This window comes from Salminus brasiliensis, chromosome 8 (assembly GCF_030463535.1).
Source record: "Salminus brasiliensis chromosome 8, fSalBra1.hap2, whole genome shotgun sequence".
Lineage (NCBI taxonomy): Eukaryota > Metazoa > Chordata > Actinopteri > Characiformes > Bryconidae > Salminus > Salminus brasiliensis.
In genome coordinates this window covers 16,022,503-16,043,469 of record NC_132885.1, presented here as the reverse complement: position 1 = coordinate 16,043,469, position 20,967 = coordinate 16,022,503, and the positions used below count along the sequence as shown (strand labels likewise).

General features: G+C 42.8%; 2 protein-coding genes across 7 annotated transcripts in view; one reads left to right on the top strand and one right to left on the bottom strand.

Moving 5' to 3' along the window:
* hnrnpa3 (heterogeneous nuclear ribonucleoprotein A3) overlaps positions 1 to 5,441 on the top strand; it is a 10,832-nt gene extending 5,391 nt beyond the window's left edge. The window contains exons 3-11 of one of the 6 annotated variants that reach the window (XM_072685814.1): positions 113 to 259; positions 496 to 706; positions 800 to 889; positions 1,438 to 1,506; positions 1,601 to 1,663; positions 1,779 to 1,919; positions 2,121 to 2,258; positions 2,380 to 2,451; positions 3,761 to 5,441. In XM_072685814.1, coding sequence (XP_072541915.1) covers positions 113 to 259; positions 496 to 706; positions 800 to 889; positions 1,438 to 1,506; positions 1,601 to 1,663; positions 1,779 to 1,919; positions 2,121 to 2,258; positions 2,380 to 2,435 — 915 coding nt within the window. In that variant the 3' untranslated portion in view covers positions 2,436 to 2,451; positions 3,761 to 5,441. Of the gene's footprint in view, positions 1 to 112; positions 260 to 495; positions 707 to 799; positions 890 to 1,437; positions 1,507 to 1,600; positions 1,664 to 1,778; positions 1,920 to 2,120 lie in introns of all 6 variants that reach the window. The other 5 variants (XM_072685813.1, XM_072685812.1, XM_072685811.1 and 2 more) reach the window with 5 other exon arrangements.
* A 1,010-nt stretch (positions 5,442 to 6,451) lies between these two features.
* nfe2l2a (nfe2 like bZIP transcription factor 2a) lies at positions 6,452 to 16,590 on the bottom strand. The gene is made up of 5 exons (XM_072685809.1): positions 16,375 to 16,590; positions 10,337 to 10,609; positions 8,780 to 8,875; positions 8,483 to 8,620; positions 6,452 to 8,094 (listed from the first exon to the last, which is right to left on the bottom strand). Exons 1-5 carry the CDS (start codon positions 16,414 to 16,416, stop codon positions 6,868 to 6,870), a joined length of 1,776 nt encoding a protein of 591 aa, XP_072541910.1. The 5' UTR covers positions 16,417 to 16,590; the 3' UTR covers positions 6,452 to 6,867.
* Between the last annotated feature and the right edge of the window lie 4,377 nt (positions 16,591 to 20,967).

Here is a 20,967-nt window from a genome sequence, read left to right as displayed (position 1 = left end):
TTTTTAGTGCATTGAGGAATTTTATTTCTCAGTGTGAATCTTATCATTCAAGACTCTTTTACTGTCCTGTCAGCACTGTCATTATTGTTTTACTAACTGTTTCTCTCTGCAGGTGATGCGGGACCCGGGGAACAAGCGGTCACGAGGCTTTGGCTTCGTAACATATTCGTGTGTAACTGAGGTTGATGCAGCAATGGCAGCTCGGCCCCATAAAGTGGATGGTCGCGTTGTCGAGCCTAAACGGGCTGTTTCCCGAGAGGTATTGTGATGCGAGACACTTGCTCACACTTTCCACATTATTTAAGGCAGATTTTTTAATAATCATGTATGTCCAGCATGTATAGTATACAGGCTCCCAGAACACAAACATAACAAACTAAGATAAACGTATAAACATAAACATATGATCTATATGTTTGTCTAAGGTAAACATATGATCTGCAATATCCACATAATTAGCAATATGTGATCTTAATGTATTTGTCTGTTTTATAGGACTCAAATAAACCAGGGGCACACCTGACTGTAAAAAAGATTTTTGTTGGAGGTATTAAGGAAGACACGGAAGAGTATCACATACGGGAATACTTTGAACGGTATGGGAAAATTGAGAGCATTGACATAATGGAGGAGCGGCCAACTGGGAAGAAGCGAGGGTTCTGTTTTGTAACATTTGATGATCATGACACGGTGGATAAAATTGTTGGTAAGAAAATATTCAGTAACTTTAGCCTTTTTTATTATTGTTGTTCCGCTTATGTGCACGCACGGAAAATTCCCATTTGTGTTTTCTCTCCAGCCCAGAAATACCACACCATAAACTCCCACAACTGTGAAGTCAGGAAAGCACTGCCAAAACAGGAAATGCAAGCCGCTTCTAACCAGAGGTGTAAGTACAACCTCATTAACATCACTTAAAGCTCAAGTGCTTTGTGTACGGTTGTGTGTGAGACACTTGTCATAGTTCTGTTGGAGTGAGCGATGTGGCACACTTGTAATATACTGATATTTGGAAACTTTTCACAGTACTATTGCTGTACAATGCAGTATTGATGTAATGACAGTATAGTTTAATCTAATTAAATTTAATTTGGTCTAGAAAAAGCAACAACAAGTGGTGCAATGTTTAAAAATCAGAAATCACAACATGTCAAAACTGAAATAAAAATGCTATATTTTTAATAAGGTATACAACTTTAAACAGGTGTCCTCCACAATATATTCAGAACAGCATTGCTGTAGCATTCGATTCAAGACTTGTTTAGGATTTGTATTAGTGCAGCTTTTAAAAAACTGAAATATCAGTTTATTTTTAAATTGATGTGTTTTATACATTTCTGTATATACTGTTTATTGTCCTAGTGTAAACAAACAGCAGAAAAGGAAAGGTTTGATTACTTTTTATCTATTTTGGTTGTTTGTTTATTTCCCTTTTAGATCGCGGTGGTGGAGGGGGTAATTTCATGGGCAGAGGAAGCAACTATGGAGGAGGCAACTTTGGAAGAGGTAGAAAAGCGAAATTAATTTAAAATCTGTTGCAGTCCTTCCACATAGATGGTCCTTGTACAACATGCATAAGTTCTGTTTTACCCCCCCATAGGAGGCTATGGAGGAGGCCGAGGAGGCTATGGAGGAGATGGCTACAATGGATTTGGTGGAGATGGTAAGATGATCCCAATTTTTTTTTGATTTGGTGGGTTTTTTTCTATGTCTGGGGGGGGAAGCTGTTGCACTGTGATAAACTGCTATATTTTATATTGTCTGTATAATGTCCTCAGGTGGTAACTACGGAGGGGGCTCTGGATATGGTGGTGGGCGCGGAGGATTTGGTGGAGGCCCTGGCTATGGTCACCAAGGAGGAGGTGGAGGAGGAGGCTTTGGGGGATATGACAACTACAATGATGGACGCAATTTTGGTGGTAATTTCCTTAAAGTGGTGGACACCATTTTAGGCCATTCACAATGGCTACTTAATGGCTTTATCAAAAAGATGAAATGTGGACACTGAGGAGATGTATTATACATCAGTCTTCTAATAAATTATACTGCACAGTTTGAAGAATGCGAATGTACATTCTATGCTTTTATTGATGCCTAAGTTGAATACACTTGACTTTAAGGGAACTTTGGTGGTGGTGGAGGAGGAGGTGGAGGTGGAAACTACAATGACTTTGGGAATTATGGAGGACAGCAGTCTAACTATGGTCCCATGAAAGGAAATAACTTTGGAGGAAGAAACTCAGGTGGACCATATGGAGGTAAAACACTCCTCACACCATGTTTGTGGCATGATGCATGTGAAGTGGACTTAGCGTGAAGCACAATGGTGGGACGTGTGGAAGCATGAGGACAGTGTGATGTTTGTTTTTATCTTTCCAGGTGGCTATGGTTCAGGTGGTGGCGGTGGAGGTGGCTATGGCTCAAGGCGGTATTAATGTGTGTATGTTGACGGTAGGTTCAGTTTTACGCACTAATTAATCAGCTGTAGACTTTTGATGACCTAGAATAACTATTTGTTTTATCCTGTATCTATTCAACAGGCTTCAGGTGGACAGGTAGCAGCAGATGAGATAACGAGAGGTCAGGAAAGCAGCAGGTTACTGAGAGAAAGCCAGGACCTGCTAGTCAGAGCACTAAAAGAGGAAACTCAAAGAAGGACTGTGAATGCTAGCTACAATGAGCAAGAGTGTAGGCAGGTACTCATGATCTAGTGTGTGTTAGTGTATGTACATTCCTTTGATCTTATTTGCCAGATTTTACGCAGTTTCTTTCTATTCTTTTTTTTTTTTTTTTTTCTTCCTTTTTTTTGGTGTATTTCAGAAACCCTGCTTTTCAGAGTGAAATATCAAGTGTCTCAGTCGTTGTAGTCAGCTTTTAACTGGTATTGTCTTAAATGATTTTCTCTCTAGAATATTTGATTTATATCTTGAGATTATATGGGTGTTTGGTTATTACAGAAGGTCATAAATTAAGTTGCAAGCTATGATATGTTTTTTGTTTTTTTTTTTTGGATTCAGCCTTTTTTTTGGTATCAAGGAAGTGAAGCTTAACAGTGTCGAGTGTAATTTTCTATTGTTAGTTTGTATGTGCTGTCTTGCGTTGTATGAAAAAAGTAATAAGCAGTGTAGATCTGTCAGATTCGAGGGCATGTACCAGATCCACTTGTACAAATAGAAGTCTAGATTGTTAAAAAAAAAAAACATTGAAAAGTGAAAAAAGAAAACCAGATTAAATAAAGTTGTGTAGTAAATTCCATAATTGAAGTTTAGTGTATCATTGAGTCTGGAAGCAAGTACAGTTGTTTTGAGTGTTTGGTGTATGTGATTTCATGAAAGTGTAGCCAATGAACTCCAAATGTCCACAATTTTGAAATGTACATATTCCTTGAACGTTTAGAAAGAGAACATCCTACAGGATTTCAGACAGAGCCTCAACTGGACCAGGCAGCGAGTTTTATCAGAAGGAGGGGGAAAAAAGAAGGGAGCATGAAGAGCCAAGTCTATGGAGAAATGCCATCAGGTGTTCCTCCAGAAAGCTAGCGTCTGTTTTTCCAAGTGTAGCCTAACCTTCCAAAAGCAGCTGACAATAGTGAAGGAAGACTAGCAAGTTCATGGACTCCAGGAGCGTGACAGCCAATGCTAGCCAGCAGAGGAAGGGAAGTGAGTATGAGGGTTTGAGGCACAGGTAAATAAGAGACAGAAGAAGAAGACGATACCAGTCTTAGGATCAGGTAAGAGTAACAATTCTGCTTAATTTACAGATCGAAAACGAAGCGGCTGGTCAGAAAATCTTGTATGACAAGTTTTCAGCGAAAGTTCTGGATGGGTAAGATTAATTCCTCAAATTGTATAGACCATTCTAGAATATCCTCCCATATCCACAATTTGTATGCAACTGATACAGTATAGTTTCATTTCTATACTATTATTAACATCTGTATTAAAAACGGATGATCTGGATTGCTCACCTGAGGATAGATAGATTCTGTAGCTAGAATGTGGGTGCGCACCTCACATAGTTACATAACCTCCAATCGTTAAATATTTTTCTCTGCATTTACTGGTAAATGTACAGGTTTCTAGGCCCTGATCAGTGACTGCAAACATCTAAATACACAGTATGTCATGAGCCACCGTGACTGTTGTTTACTTTACGGCTATTTATGAATGTATGCTGAATGCTTAAAGAAAGCATTGATTTGAAATTACAGCTTTTTCAGATAACTTCTGATGTTTAAAACTGTATCTTCAACTGGCCTCAACTATAATAAATGAAGCAAAAATGTCAAGATGACTTTTTAAAAGAGGCTTTTAGTTCTTGTTGGGGAATTTCTACCCTTCTTTGCAAAAGCTGGTTTTGGTTCTGTGAGATTCTGAGGGTGTCTTCTATGTCCTGTGCTTTTGAACAGATTATGTTTAGGTTCTGAGAGGGACCATGGCACAACTTTCAGGTAGTCCGTTATGGTTGTTGGGGTATGTTTAGTATACATACAGTCCTTTCAACCTTTTTTTTTTTTTTTTTTTTTTGCAAAACAATCATGATCCGCGTCCCTATTCTTAACAGTTGGAGGGAAGTTCTTTGCATATTTACTTTTGCATAAACATAATTTTAAAAAAAAGTATCCGGCTTGTTTAGATGTTCCTTAGGAAACATCTCAGACCGAAGTTTATGGATAGGATGTGCAAGCAGCAATTATTTTAAGTTTTGGGGAGACTATTTTTAAAAAGCTTTGAAATTTGCCATCACCTGGCTTTTTCTGTTGATGATGCCATAGCCTTAGCCCTAATAGGCTAATTAAGGTCTGATCCCTAATTGCACGGACGTCTGCTAGCTGAGGCATCAGAGCTGGGAACCCGGCGCTCTCCTCCAATGACATTGCATCAGCTTTAGTTTGAAAAATGGAGGTGGCTGGTTGCATGTGCATCACAGGAGGAATTGACTGTCTAAAATTATGGCCATTGAACAAATGATTTATATCTTTATTTACAGTCTTTCACATTATTTCTGAAGATTGGTTCATCTTCTACCCACTAAATTATTTCCTGTATACAATTTTGACAAGGGGTGCCTGAACCTTTGAATGCCACTTATTCATGCCATAAAAGATAACATATTAAGCTTAAATCTATGAGCATGATTCAAAGTTTACAAAATTATTTGCATATACTTTAATAAAATGACGCTTTGCTTCTCAACTGCCTCCACCCTGTAGCCCAGCTCAGATATTTCAGGAACTTATATTTCCTATTATTTGGATATGGGAGGATATGTTTTTACTCAGGGATAAATTAAAATATTCATTAAATGAAAGTTTTAAGAACTTGAATTTATTTGGTCAATCTTGCAACATATATATCTCTTTAATGTACATGTAAATTCCCTGTATGCTTCCACCATGATCCTATTTGCCTTTTCAATAAAGATATTTTGTAATCCCTGAAGGAGAGTCATTTTCCCTGTAATTTATTCTGGTCTATACACAGCCTCTTGTAGGCAAAGCTTATCTTTTCTTTTACAGCCTCAACCTGACACTTTTGTTCTCTTAACCTCTTCATCAAGTTCATGGCAACAGTAAATAGACTGCACTTCAGACCTTGGGTTTGTGTAATTCACACCATACCAGTGTCTCCGCTTGTAATGAAACCCTTTGAATTTGGTTCCACAATGTTACTGAATTATTAGGGCTGTATTCAGATAGAACAGGTTTGAGCAGGTAAGGCCATGAGAGTTCAACCAAGCCCTTTGATTTTAATCCTGTCACAGTAGAACTAATGAAAGGGTCATTTATCAACATATCAATATGAAACTGCATTAGCAGGGGTGGAGCTGTTGAGGATAAAAGTGCTGTTCTTTGTTTTAGATATTGTGCAGATATCTCCTACGTCGTGGCTCTTTTGAAGCAGACGGTTCTGTTTGTTCAGTCAGGCTAATGGCTTCTGAAGGACTGGTGTGGAGGGGGCATGGTTTTTAAAGATAGCATTTTGAGGGTGAAAGTGCCTGGTAGAGCAAACACTACAATGTGCAGAGCTCTGCTTTTCTTCTGTGTTTGTCCAACAGGGCTTAGTGTAGCCATCATGCAGGTTTCACATGGGCAACGGTCAAACAATGGAGCTCTGTTGCATAACCCTGCATGGTTTAGGCTCCCAGTTTAAGAGCAGTTGTGACTTGTATGTGTGGTGCACATGTTACACAAACAGCCTTTTTTTTTTTTTTAAGACAATGGAAGAACTATGGTATTGTATGGTGTCAGAGTACAAACTCTGTAAAACAAAACATCTGTTTCAGGCTTATCTGTCTTCGTAATGTAGCCTCTTAAACTCCATGCCTTTTTTTACAGCCTAATGATTATAATTCTGTAACTACACAGAAAATGTCTGAGTTATTCTCCAAGCATAGCAGTGTGAAATGAAGGACTGTGAAGATTCACTGAGTAGGCCAAGACAAGCTTCACTTGATTAAATGAATGTTTTATTTTCTTATAAAGCATGAAGTCAAGAGAAAATAGCAATAGAATTGTAAATTAAGATATAAAAACAGACTTAAGTGCCAGTGATTGCAACAAAATTAGCATCCTAAAACATGATAGATATATATACACAGTACATTGTTTTGTTTGATATTCCAATAGCAAATAAAGTATAAATGTATTTACAAACCATAGATAAAACAATCTCAGATAAAATATAAAGTACAAAATACAACAGATATTAAGAATATTAAGAAAGTAGAATAAGCAAAAACTATATAATAGTTCTGCCATCTTTACTGCTAAAGCTTAAGCAAAAATACCTATAAAGTCTTGTTTTTGCATAGTACTTAGCTAGAGAATATGCAGTACCAAGAAGGAGGAGGAAGCAGAAGAAAGTGCTAGTTGCTCTTGATCAGAGTCTTTTTGATGCGGGGGACGAGGAAAACGCTGCCGTCGGACGTCTGCTGCAGGGAATAGTCGCTGGGGGAGTAGGGTTTGCCCTGCTCGTCCTTCAACATGCTGAAGACCTCCAGGTACAGGGAGTTCAGCTGCTGCTTCATTTTCCTCAGGCTGCTGCTGTTCTCGCTCTTCTCTTTCATCAGCCGCTCCTTCTCCTCCTTCAGCGAGTCCAGCTCGTACTCCAGGCCCACGATGTTCTCCATCTTGCGCTTGCGGCAGTTCTGTGCCGCCACCTTGTTCTTGCCGCGGCGGCGGATGTCTCGGACCAGAGCCAGCTGGGCCTCGTTGAGCTGGTGCTTGGACATCAACTCATTGAAGTCGTCCACAGGCAGGTTGATGATTGTGTCGACGGTGAAGGGAATCTGCAGGGTCTTTGCTCTCTGTTCGTCACGTGAGAGCCGCGCCTCTGAGCGCTTCTTCAGCTTGTCTTTGGTGAAGGGCGGTTTGGAGAAGCCGCTGGCCTCCACCGGCTCAGTCTTTGGCTGTGTGACCATGTTCTCTTGCGTCTGTGCGAGGGGGGGTTTCTCGGCGAGGGACTGTAGTGGGCTGTCGCTTTGGAACAGCAGGGGAAACATCTCCGCATATTCCGATTCTGTGCTCCCGGGGTCACCCTCCATCTCCTCCATTTCTGAGTCGCTGAAGCCAAAGGAACCGTCTCCGTTGAGGGACCTCTCGGGGGAGCTTGCTTTGGGACTGGCATCCAGGGACAAACCAGAGTCGGAATCTGGAAATTCTGCCATGGCTTCAGGTTTTCCCATGCTGAAGTCTCCAGGAGAGAGGCTGTGCAGGTCCATGGGTTTCAGCAGAGGGTCGCTGGATAGCTCATCCAGCTGGCCCACCAGGTTTCCCCCTTCGCATGGGAGAGGGGCACTTATCACTTTAGGCTCCAGATCGGGGTAGAATATGTCGCTAAACTCATCCGCTCCAAAGCTCTCGTTCATGTCTGCCGATTTCAGATTCATCTGATTAAGGTTGGGAGGCACCACGCCGTTAAAGGCCCTGTCGTAGGCATTGATGTAGTCTGGAGGGCATATTTCAGCAGGGTTAGTGGTGATGTCTCCCAGTTCAGGCAGATACTGGTTGTAGTTTGATTCCTGAACAGTTGCAGCAGGGGCTGTGTTCACATATCCTGACATGTCCAACATCTCCTGGATGTTCAAGCAGTGCTAAAAATGAAAAACATAACAGCGTTATCACATAGCTGAGAAAAGAAGCAATTTAATTACTCCAGCAGATATGAAATTGAAAGATCAGTAGTAGGTTAGTAGTCTGGTCTGGTCTAAAATAGGAAGCAAAACAAAAACAAGTGAAGCAAACATTCCCCAGTCGCGACTCAAACCACACTGTGGCCATAAAGTTGAGTCATGTGGCTAGTTACTATGGCAACAGGCAGACTGAGGCCTCTCTATACCACATGAGGTGGCTGCTAGATCACATGGTTATGTACCTGAAAGGTAGCTACAGCTGAGTGCTGAGACCCAAATGCTAGCAGTAGTATCTTTATTAGTTTGAAAAAGTGTGTGTGTGTGTGTGTGTGTGTGTGCTTCATCGTACTTGCAAATCCATCCAGGTCTGGTCCATAGGGCCTGGCATCAGGGGATTCTGTGTAAGCATGGGCATTTCTGCAGGCATCATTAGATGGCTGCTGTCTGTGGATGAGGGAATGGAGGGATCCAGACAAGGAGGAGCAGACTACACAAAAAAGAAAAAGGGAAAATAGACTTCAATCATTCATCTGAATGTGAATATTAATATCTTTATTCTTACAGCTTTATGGTAAGCATGTGTTATCTGTGCTACGGAATAATAGGTATGTTGAGACACAATGATATGTGACCCTTCTTCTTTTACCTCTGCTGGCTCTACCAGAGGAAATGTCTCCGCCAGCAACTGCATGCACTCATCGAACGACAAGGCGTCTTCATCCTCTCTGGTGAACGCCACATTCTGCATGAACAAAGACGGACACATCCAGAACAGATTAGTGACTTCACACCCAGGGAAGAAAGCACATGATCCCAAACACTGACATTTCAGACCCTCGTCCCTGATCCATTTCCAGTCAATAATTCAACACTGGGACGCATCGCATTGCACACACCTACATGAATATTGCAGTAAAGGGCTGTTAGTACTGCTTATAGGAAGGTGTTTCTCTGAAGCCATGTGCCATTTACTTGGAAAACTGAACCACCTGAGCTCCGGTAATTACACTGAAGCAGCAGTAACCCGGCAACCCGGCAGATGCATCCCGCTGGGCTACTGATAGGGTGGGTCCTTTCCCAGAATGGAATATATATATGGAGGGCCTACGTGCTTGCATGTGCCAGCATATCTGTTTACCTGTATGATCTTGTTAACCTTTTTTTTTTTTTTTTTTTGGAGTGTGTGTTTGTGCTTGTGTGGAGGATATATATATATATATATTTAGTGTGTGTGTGTGTGTGTGTGTGAGAGAGAGAGAGAGAGAGAGAGAGACCTCTGCAGGTGCCCTGTTAAATTGTATCAGAAGGTCATCTGAGTGTGTTTGTATTTGTACGTTTCAGAACACAAATTTCCTGACTGTAGGAAAATCAGAGAAGCAGAGAGTTAACCTACAATGTCAGGAGAAACAAAATGGTGCTGAGTTTGTAAAGTGCTTTGTAAACAGGGTAAAATCATTCTTATTGGTTACTAAGTATAAGAATTATGTTAGAAATGGGAATGAGTTCGGAAAAGGGAATAGGTGCAGGGAGGAAGGGTGGGTGGGGTGGGGTGGGGTGGGAATGGGTGAAGGGATGCAGAGAGGGAAGGAGGGTTTGAGGAATGGGAATGGGTTCAAGGAATAGGTTGGGGGGGTAGGGTTGATGGGAATGGTTTCAGTGTGGGAGGGGGAAGGGTTTTGAAAGGGTGGGGGGAATGGGAATGGGTTTGTGGGGGTTCTCATTACACAGGAAATTAGGTAGCCTGTGTTTATTGTCCATTTTAAATAAATGTAACATTTTTAAAAATGTAGGTTGTTGCTGTTGGAATAAATATTACTTTAAAACTAGAGGTCCTTTACACTGTGGGGCAAACAAAAATGATCCAAAATTACTTCAGAGAACAATTGAAAGTTACAAAGTTTTCTTCCTTCTCCTGTAGTAGTAGTTTGAAGTTAGAATTTTGAAGATATAAGAGTTTGTTCTTACAGTGACAATATAGTATATTACATATCACATCTCTACAAAATGTAAACTTTTTGAAAGAAGCATTTCTACTGATGGATTAATCATTAAACGATCAATCACACTGATCTTGTCCTAAACAAACCTGTGTGTATATGTGCATAAATGCTGGCCCTCTACAGGTGTTCTGCTAGCTTGCTGCAGAATATTAAGTCTGTGTGTGTGAGTATGTCCGGGTTTGCATGCATGAATGTGTATGTACCTCTGTGATCTCTGCAGGTGCAGTGCTGGCGTGCGTCAGAGCGTTGTTGGTAGGCGTGGGCCGAGGCACAAACTCCCCAGTCTCCTCATCGAGCTGCAGCTGGGCGAGCAGAGCTTTCTCCTGCTCTCTCACTCTCTGCTGCCTCTTCTCCTCCTCCAGTTCCTTCTGCCGCTGCAGCTGCACCTCCTTCTGCCTGTAGCTGAAGTCAAACACCTCCCTGCCCGCTCCCAGATCTATGTCCTGCCTCCACAGGATATCAATCAGATCCATATCCTACAGAGGGGGAGAGAGAGAGAGACACACACAGAGAGCAGCGTTCAGCACCTTGTCACCACGCCCTATGAGTCTCTGAGGGACCTGCTGCGTTTAGCTACACAGCAGTGCACACGGCACCCTTCCCAGCCTGGCTTGGCTCACAACTCACAATGTGATCATGAATGTAATGTAGAGGAGGCAGCATGAATAATAGATGCTCTTCTCCTCTTTCCTCACATCTCTGAGACCCACCCACAGTGGCCTGAGAAACGCACACACACACACACACTCCACTGGCCTTCACTTCAGATGTACTTCCGTAGGCACGACAGAAAACTCATTGACCTTTTAAAAAAATCACGAACAAAATACAGCAAACTGGCCTATAGTAACTTCTGTTCAGGGAAACTGGTGGACAATTCTACCTGGACTCTGGTTGAGCTACAACAGAATTTGTTTATATTTGACTAATTATAAAACATGGAAAAGTTGCCCTGTGTCAACAGGATCTTTCTTAACTGATACTGGTTGAATGAGTAACTGGAGAATTTGGCATGTTAAGGTAATCTGGCAGCCCTATTGCTTTGTATGTGTTCTGTATGTGCATAGCCAGAGAGCGAGGACAGAAGGCCACTTCTGGGTTTAGTGTATCCTTGTTATCGGAGTTTGTTGATACAGCCTTGATGTAGCAGTGGAAATAATAGCAGTGGATGTTCAAAGTGGGATGTGGGATGTGGCTTTCAGAAAAATCTAAACCTCCAAGCACCCAGAATGGGTTGAGACACTGGATTTTAAAAGCCTGCTGATTAGATAAGCTTCGTAACTGAAGGCTTTATTGGACTTTCCATTGGCGCCATGGCTTAAGAAATATTTAATATGCTCAGATATGACAAAGGTCACATGAGCCCACTCGGGCTAAAGATCACAGGCTGGCTTGGCTTCACCTGCTTGCACTCACTGATCATTCATATGGACAAATAAGGAGTGCCCATTCCTTGTTTAGTGCTGTAATGGTGGTAAAATGACACTGACCAGATTCAGAATACAGTAAAATGGTAGAAGTACGATTATCAGCCAGTCCGCACACCATTAGAAAGGGTTCTTCAACGGTTCTTCCGTAAAGGCATTCGTTCCATACAGAAACATGTGAGTGTTTAAATGGTTCCTTGCCTGGTTTGGAGGTTCTACTCCTGGTTTCAATGGTTCTTTGTCAAAGACTCCTTTGTCAGCCCTCTACTACTTTTGCTCAGTCTATGATTTCATATAGCAAACCAAATGTTTCACTACTGTTAAAAGACCTAGACCTGAATTCAGAACTCTATAGAACCCTTTTTGCTTAGAATCTAATGAGTCAAAGAGAGTGAAGTCTTCAGAAAGCTTGTCCTCTTCCTCTCTGTGGCAGACAGCCAGAGCTATTAACAGCCATTAAATGAAGAATGTCTAGAGGTAAACAGTTAAGTCTCCTCTTCCTCTTTCCATCATCGCCCACCATCTTCTCGATCCGTTTATTTACACATGGGAAACACTGCAGTTCTACTGGAGTATTGTATAAAGCCTGTGTAGAAGGTCAGAGAGAGAGAGAGAGAGAGAGAGAGAGAGAGAGGGAGATGTAGGAGCATGTGACTCTGTTAAAGTCTGTAAAAAATCTACTTCCTCCGAATGCAGATCACAAGGCCTATCACCAGTAAGAAGGGGGACTATACAAAGCAGAAGTGGGTACCATGTAAAATAGGCCGTTCTGCCCCAGATACAGTACTTGAACATAGTTGCTTTTGCGTAGGTTTGTGGTCTTACAGACGCGAAAAGATGTCTGTGACTAATCGGTTGCGTAAAAGACGCATGTTGTTCGCCTACAAACTAAAAGCAGAAGAAACTTCTTTTATTCACTGAATCAAATACAGGCACAGACAAACATTCTCTCAGACAAATAAACAACATTTCAACAAATGAAAGTTTTCCTAAACAAACTGCAGAGTTAAACTGAAACCAGCCAAATACGGGCATCTAAAGAGCAGCACTGCACAACAGTAATTCTGATGCATATGTGAGGCCAGACATACTGCCTCCTTCAGCCCTGACCCTACTTTGACTTCTTTATTATGTCAGGGCCTCCCCGACACACTTCAAGCCAGAGAGACGCTCACTGGCGGTAACATCGGTGCTGTGAGAGCTCCGGGCCAGGTCTCATTAATCTATGCGAGTCAGACACACTTTCCAGCCCCAGATTACAGCCATGGGAGGGAGGGGGGAGGGAAGGAGGGATGATGAAATACCTAAACAAGAACTAAATGGATCCCTCGCACGACAAGACTGGCCTTACCTCCTACACACATGCGAAACTACCTCTTTTCCTCTCCCTCTTGCTCTCTGTTTAAGTGGAACAATGGATGGAAGATTTATGCTGGGTGTGTTTCATAATGTCAAAGCCGACCAGGTGTACACAGGTGAAAGGTATAACTATGGAGAACAAATCGCTGGTTTCAGCGATTTATAAAAGGTCAACTTTATAGGGGAGAATGGAGTCAATGCCTCTAAGGCCACTGCACAACCAAATATAATCAACTTAAAATGGCATCTTTCTTTAAATGGTATTTTGCTTATCAAAAAAGGGTGTGTGCTCACAGCTAATCCTTCCAACGCCTTGCTCTTATCTTCCTGCTCTCCCAGGAAGATAGCTTTTAGTCTTTTTTTTAGCTTTTTTAGCTTTTAAAAGCTAAAACCACTTTAAATACACAGAATATCAAAATACAAGGACTTGCTTAACATGGTCATTCCTACGCTATAGGGACAAAAGTATTGGGACACCTACAGGAACCTTAATGACATCCCATTCTACATCTCACCATAGTTATGAAGCTATAATGGCAGGTCTGGAACTTGGCAGTTATTTAGGGGGCAGAGCGTTGGGGACTTGTATGCACTATATGCGCCCCGCTCTTTAACTTTACGTGGTCTGCATTGCTGTGGTTCCTAAACACTTCCACTTCACAATAATAGCATTCGGTGTTAATGGTGGAATTTCTAGGAGTCCAGTGAGCTCTTAAGAACCACCCATTTTTACACTAATGTGTGTAAAGGCAGACTGCATGGCTAGGTACTTAACTGTATACACCTGTGGCAATGGGATGGAATAAAACACCTGAATACAATGATTGAGAGTTGTGTCCAAATATTTTTGTCCATATAATGCATGTATTTTCTTGTGTAGCAAGTTTTGCCAAGTAATGGAGACTAACAATGTCTAAATAGAATCTTTATAGTACATTTTATCTCTGAAATATATTTTGTTAGTATTCAGCCTATGTATTATTTGTACGTGTCAGTAATAATGGTAGTTTTTTGCTGGGCGTTTGCGTGCAAGTGTTTAGCTAATCTAGATGGTTTGACATCTGCTTCACAAGTGCACTAATCGGGTAGGAAAAGGTAATCCTTCAGATTCCAGCTTTTACTTGCAAATCCTTTACAACATTTTATAAACAACAACAACAGATTAGATTAGATTACATTCAAATTAGATTCCAATCTGAATGTTTTGATTTTATATAGATTTAACCCCCCCCCCCTTGTAATTATCATGACATCACTGAGATATGAACAGTATTGCAGGCTGTGTGTATAATGATGTAAAGTATGCGTTCTGGGGTTGATCCATGTAATGACCTGGCTGTGGTTTCTGTGGCCTTCTTGTAATGTTTAACTTCAGCTCCTTCCTTTGGGAGGATGATGCAAGTTTGAGGGGGGGTGGGGGTGGGGGGGGGAGACAGTTAAGCAATACAGATTCAGTATATAGTCGCTGTCTTAACAAAAACATGTATCTTTATTAGCTTTGTTGATCATTTCATTTGACTTCATTTCAGCTGCCCAGCTGCCCTTTACATCTGGTCAAATGTTTTTAGAAGGTATGGACCAACAGAGATGATCCAAAAGATTTGGTTCTTCTTCAGCGGGAGCTTACAGGCCTAATTTATCAGGATATCCGTCATTCAAAACCTGTCTGTGCCTTGTTGTATGTGTAACATGATCGATGCTACTCAACACGTAAGCTAAGCTCCTAAATAGACTGCAAATGAGGAAGCAGAATTGTAAAACAAAAAAAAAATCGAACCCATTTCCAGGTAGAGAAATGCGCTCATTCCCCACTTCCTTTTTTACACAAATGATTGTATTGCTATTGTGTGGCTTCTCTGCTGTACCATAGGCCCACTGTATGTGTACTGTCTACTGCATTAGCCTGCTTAGGGACCTAAATATTATCAAACACATTTTCAGCAGATCAGTCATTTATCTCCATGCTTTTCACTCATAATGTATGGATAATATGATCACGGTCATCATATTCGTCATGTGGTCTGTACTCTTCCCTAGACTTTAAATGAAAAAAAGAAAATCAAGCTCAGTTTCAGGTAGAGAGAAAGACCTACAGCCTCAGTTTCTTATGTTCTCCAATTAAGGCACTGAAAGACCTCACCTGTTATTATGGCCCAACAAAGCCTTCCTGTTTTAGAGTAAAAGTCGAAATCTGGTCGCCAAACCAGTTCAGAACCTGTTTACTAAACAGTGCAAAGACAGAACAGACTGGCCTGATAATGGGAGGTGAACCAAGTTTAGCTGTACCCTTTCCGCTATCATGTGACCACACGGTATAGAACAACAGCCTATGGCCTACAGACACACTTCACACATCACGTACACATGAAACAGGACTTCACGCATTCGCGCATGTGTGGCTCCATCATATCTGAATAGTGTATTCCCAATAGCATATTCTGGGGGTGTCACCTTTGTCTATTAAGCCCACGCCTTCACACATCTGACAGTCAAGTCTTTTGCCTGTGGAGCCTTTTAAACAAAGCCCTGTGTTGAGTTTGCTCAGGGCTGATCTCTTAATTATAGCTACGTACAACAGCTTCAGTCATGATAAACCAGGGGTAAAAAAATAACGACATTCCTAACAGAGCCGCCTCTTATCCTATTGTGCAACGTGCCCACAGCGTGTGGAGCAAAGGTAAGTAACCCCACCGAAGCGATGAACTACACGGACGAGATCACACGCAAACGGGGCAACAGCGCTGCCAAGGGGGACTCCGGACAGCCCACAGCAGAGGCAGAAGTCAAGCGCCACAGAAGCGTAGGCTAACTGCAAGCGTTTTCTCCTGATAAGATGGACTCATATGACTCAGGGCGTGTTAACATTGGCCACCTGACACTCGCCTTCAGCTGGAAAACTGTTGTTTACTCTCAGGATTATTTATTGGATCTTATATCTTCTCATTTCGGACGGGATGGCCTGACTTCCATGACATAGCAGAATTGTCTACAAGAGCAAAACCCAGGCTGGGAAACCAGCGCTGGAAACGCCTCCCTGTGATACTGACTGAAATTCTAGAAATTTCTTCTCGATTTCTCACTTATTTACCTATTCAGACCTGGGGATATAACTGACATGATCACAAGCCTTGAAGGGTGTTTAGACTAAAAAAAAAAAGTCTAGGTTAAACTAGCCACAGTTAGCGTGCCGTCTATGCCGATAAGACAAGAGTCCTGGTGTGTGTGTGTGTGTGTGTGTGTGTGTGTGTGTATAGGCTATGTTCGTGTGTTTCCCAGAAAATAAAGTAGCTATCCCAACAGTAACAGCCCCTGGTCTATCAGTCACACAGAAGTGACCCAAACAAACCCCGAGAAAATAAAGCGACCCTTCCTCACAGCTAAACCACACTGCGCGTCACTGCGACTTAATAGGATGTCAGGACACAAAAGCCGACACACAGGACGAGATTATTTACCTGTTGACTTGGGTTCATTTTAGGCAGCTCGATCTCCATCATTTTGGCGAGATATGCCTCTTTTATCGTCGTCTCTCCCAGTGCTGTTATATTTCTTTATATTCCTTCACAAAAAGCTGAAAATAAAAAAAAAAAACGAAACGAAACGCACGAAAGTCGTCACAGGCTCCTCTGCCCGGTCGCTGGTGGAGGAAATACAGTCTGTGGAGTTATGAAAATGTACGGAAAGCCCCAGACATTTGATGGGCGTATGCGCCACCCGCGCTAAACCAATCAGAAGCGCGAGTTGACCGGCAGAGGGATCCGCCCCCTCCCAGATTCATACGCAACCACAGGCAATCAGGCAGCTCCTCCCCTGAGCCGAGGACTGTGTAACCCACATTCTGAATAAAATGCTAAAATAGCAGCGTTTTCTCCTTTTAAATGTCAAAATGCAGTTGCCTGAAAGTGGCGACCCTATAAACTGTTTACAAAGAAGAGAAAAAATAAATACATTAAAAATGATAAAAAAGGACGTGGTCTAGGTCACTAGTGTCTCCCAGGCTGTAAGACTCCGCTTGTGTAAGAGTTAGGCCTATACTGCGTTACTGAGTTACAGAGAGTTAACCAGAATAACACAGACAGACTCTACCCAAGCCTTCTACCTTCAGACCTGGCCACTATAATGCAGTGACAGAAAGTACACTACATGTCCAAAAGTATCCAGACACCTCTTCTAATTAGTGAATTCACTTATTTAAAAATACAGCTGCAACAGAAAAGCAATGGGGCTACTCTCTGTAGTGCAGCTGCACAGAGTATCAGGTCTGCACTGTAAATAACATTCAATAACGCAAATAATCATACTTTACAATCCTTTATTTAGATAGAATGGTTAAGTGTGTGGATAAAATAGAGACTGAATGAAACAAAAATGTTAAAAAGCTGTAAAAACTTTCCTAGACCCAAACAATGCTGTATTACAGTGGTTAGCATGCTGGCTTACTGAGCCCACAGGATTGTGGGTTGATACCCAGGTCCACTAAAGCTGCCATAGCATGCTTTCTAAGCTGGGATATGGAAAGAGATGAATTTCTTGTACTGCACAGGTGTCAATTAAAGCACATTGCTAATATTAGGGGTAAGCCTACAGTGATGGCTGTGAGTCGAAGAGAGTGTAATCGTCCCGAGCTGGATGGCTCTCCCTCTCTCCCATCACTCAAACTAATGGTAGCTGAGCGGACGTCTGTTAGCTGATGTAACAGAATGGGCAGTTAGTGTTCTCCTCCAAGCGCATTCAGCATTGTGTGATGGGGAGCTGTAGTTAGAGGGTGGGAACGCCAGTTGAGAGGAGTTGGCTGCAGTCCTCCATGTGTCCTGGAGGTAGCACGTACTAGCCTTCGCTCCCCCCAGTGCTGGAAGGATCCTGTGAGAGGGGACGTTCTAGTTAGGGGGTAAAAACTGTGGGTGAATAAAGAAAATAAGCCTAAGGCATGGGTGTCCAATCTTATCCACAAAAGCTCAGTGTAGCTGCTGGTTTTAATTCCAACAAAGCAAAGCAGGAGCACACCTGATCGAGTGTGAGCCTCTACCAGACCCACCAGCACTTTCTGGGACATTTTAACACCTCTGTCCTAAGACCGTGTCCAATACTGAGGGGTCCAAGGCCGAGTGAAGGGGTACAAAGCTGTGGATCACTTAGAGAGGTGCACCAGGCCTCATTATTCTCTCACGGCCAAATGCAATCAACTACTCACTCATCATGTTCACCGACTGGAGTAAAACCTTCCCAGAGGAGTAAACGCTCTGTACACTGCCTCAAAGGGTGACAAACTCCCTCTATTGGATGTACAGTGTAGGCATATGCTGCATGTAGCATGAGGTCGTTGAGAACCAACCTGTGGGATTCTGCAACTCTCCGTCGGTCAGCTTGCGACCTCTACTGGTCACATGTGAACATGCAGCCTAATTTCTGCAGGATCATAAAAGCCTGAAAGTGCCACATATTGAATTTCACGTTGGCCTTTTATCGCGACCGAGGCGATACTAGAATCTTTCACCATCCTGCTCGGGTTTTTATTTATTACACTGAAACGGCTAATGGGGACTGAGGACATGAGCTTGTGGGCTATTAGCATGCATGCTCTGACTTCAGGCCCCTGCCTCGCTGCGCTGCTCTGCTCTGCGCTGGAGGTTAAAAGCTCCTAACTGCGTGGCCTCAAATTCAGTCGTTCAGCCGGGTTGTATTTCCATTCCTATTCTGTATTGTTGTCTTGTTAAAATCGTTCCTCCAGCTGGGTGTCTGTGCGTGTGAGAAAGAGAGAGAGCAGGAGCCTCAGCTCCCAACTGAGCCGTGCTCGGAATATTTTTATTTTTTTAACAGTGACACGTATGTGCGAAGAACCTCACTGTCCCGTCCAGTCCTCAGTCGATGACGATATAGGTCCAGTGTGTGTGAAACTACACCAAAATGTACCCCACACCAAACTTTCCCTCCCTCCCTCTCTCTCTCGAGCGCGTCCGTGATTGCGCGTGCACGATTGGCAGCTCCACGTCGACATTCTTCCAGCTGCGGACTCCGGTACACGGGAGAGTGAGTGAGAGAGTGAGAGAGAGAGAGAGAGAGAGAGAGAGAGAGGGGAGAAAGCGACGAAATCACCTCACCAACCCCGTCCGCGGCCTCAGAAAGGACGTCAAGTGCCAAATTAACGCAGAAAAGCCTCACTGGCTCTGATAGTCACGGCTGCCATATTTGGACTCGCTGTTTTTTCTTGTTTTGTTTTTTTCTTATTGCATTTTGTCTTTCGCCTCGTGTAGCCTGTAACGTGCTGAGCTGCAGCTGTGAGGTCCTGCAGGTATGTCCTCTAACCCCTTTTAATCTCCTCTAACAAGAACATTTAGAGCAGCGACACGTCGTTTTCTATGCACATCAATGCATATGACCTACTCGTGTTATTTTCTAGCTCCTATTTGTCAGAATCTTGCCAGCTGTTAAGTTGCTAATGGCAAAGTTTTGCTTCTGCTGCCACAAAAAAAGTTCAGTGTAGAATTTCTTGCGTGCAGATGTCATTCTGGTCTGCACGGCGCTCCACAAAGTCTCTCCGAGTTATTTCATGCAGGCTCGTTAAAAGGCGTGCAGTCCTCAAGCTCAACTTTTAACGCCACCTCTCTCTCTCTCTCTCTCTCTCTGTGTGTGTGTGTGTGTGTGTGTGTGTGTGTGTAAGAGAGAGAAGTTAAGCATTTGGCGACTCCTGGATGCTGAGTGTTGTGCTTTTTTCATTATAGCTAAAGAAAGGGCTTATCCTCAGCCCCGAATAGACACGTCAGCTGTTGCACCTATCGACTGCAACAGTTGTTAACTTCACAACCTTGAGGCTAGGTAAGACTGAGAGCCTGAGAGTCGACACTGAGACGTTTTCACGGTTCACGGTTTTCGCTTTTCTTTCTGTCGTGTCACCGTTTCATTTTGGTCCACACAGAGTCGTTTGTGTTCATACACACGCTGGGAGTCCAGTGTGTGCTGCCAGCGTGCGACTCCATATGTAGCCAGCTAGCTGTGTGTGAAGGGGGTTGGGGGAGAATGGGTCCAAGTTTCCAGCTGTAGGCATCTTATCGTCTTTTAAATTCCTCTTCCAGTCATTATGGGTCTATGGACCGCCTGCCTCTCTCAGCTCATGTTCAGCCATATTTACTCATGTTTCTGAGCAGTTGTAATATGGCACAGTCACACAGGAGGACAGGCAGGCTATTCTTTATGTTCTTTATGTTATGAATAATACTCATCATTTGTGCTCGTTTTCATTTTTTTAGCCTCGTCTCAAGTGGTCATCGGATTTGCTGTGATTTCGAAGACATCTAACCTGTCTCATTATACCCCTCTGTTTGACTGTGATGGCAGTGAGAAGATGAGGAGGCCCATAGTGAAGGAGGACTAGCGAGCGTCTTCTGTGGCTTTCCAAGTAAAGTTCTGTGATACACTCTGACTCTTAATTGTTTGCAGTCAGTGCATTACAGAACTTTGTTTTGGGAGTTTAAAGCTCTGGCCTGGAGGGAACAAGCATTACATCTGGAGGCAGGGATAATCAACCCCCCCAAACACACACAAACACACACACACACACACATACAGACTCACACACACTGTCCCCTGACAGCACTTAGCTCCGTTTCTCTCTCACACTAATCACACACAAATAAAACTGTTCACTGTGACTGTCTCCCTTGTCCATACGTCACTCTGTGCTGTGTAACATCCAACAAAGTACAGAGACATTAGGTTTATTGTTCAGCTATTAGTCCTTATGCCAGGGGTGGGCAATTATGGTCCAGGAGGGCCGGAGACCTGCACAGTTTTGTGCTTTTATCTGCTCAAGCACACCTGATTCAACTCACCTGCAGGTTTAGTAGGTCTGTTGGAGCAGGGAAATCAGCAAGCTGTGCTGGACTCCGGCCCCTGTTGCCCACCCCCTGCCTTATGCAGAAACCATTGTGAATTAATATGGTAACCATTTAGTCCCACAGGGTTCTATTTTAGGGTTGTAAAACTTGCTAATTGTGTCAGTAGTTTAGTTATGAGGGCGAAGAACCAATGTATGTTCCTACGCACAGTTTTTA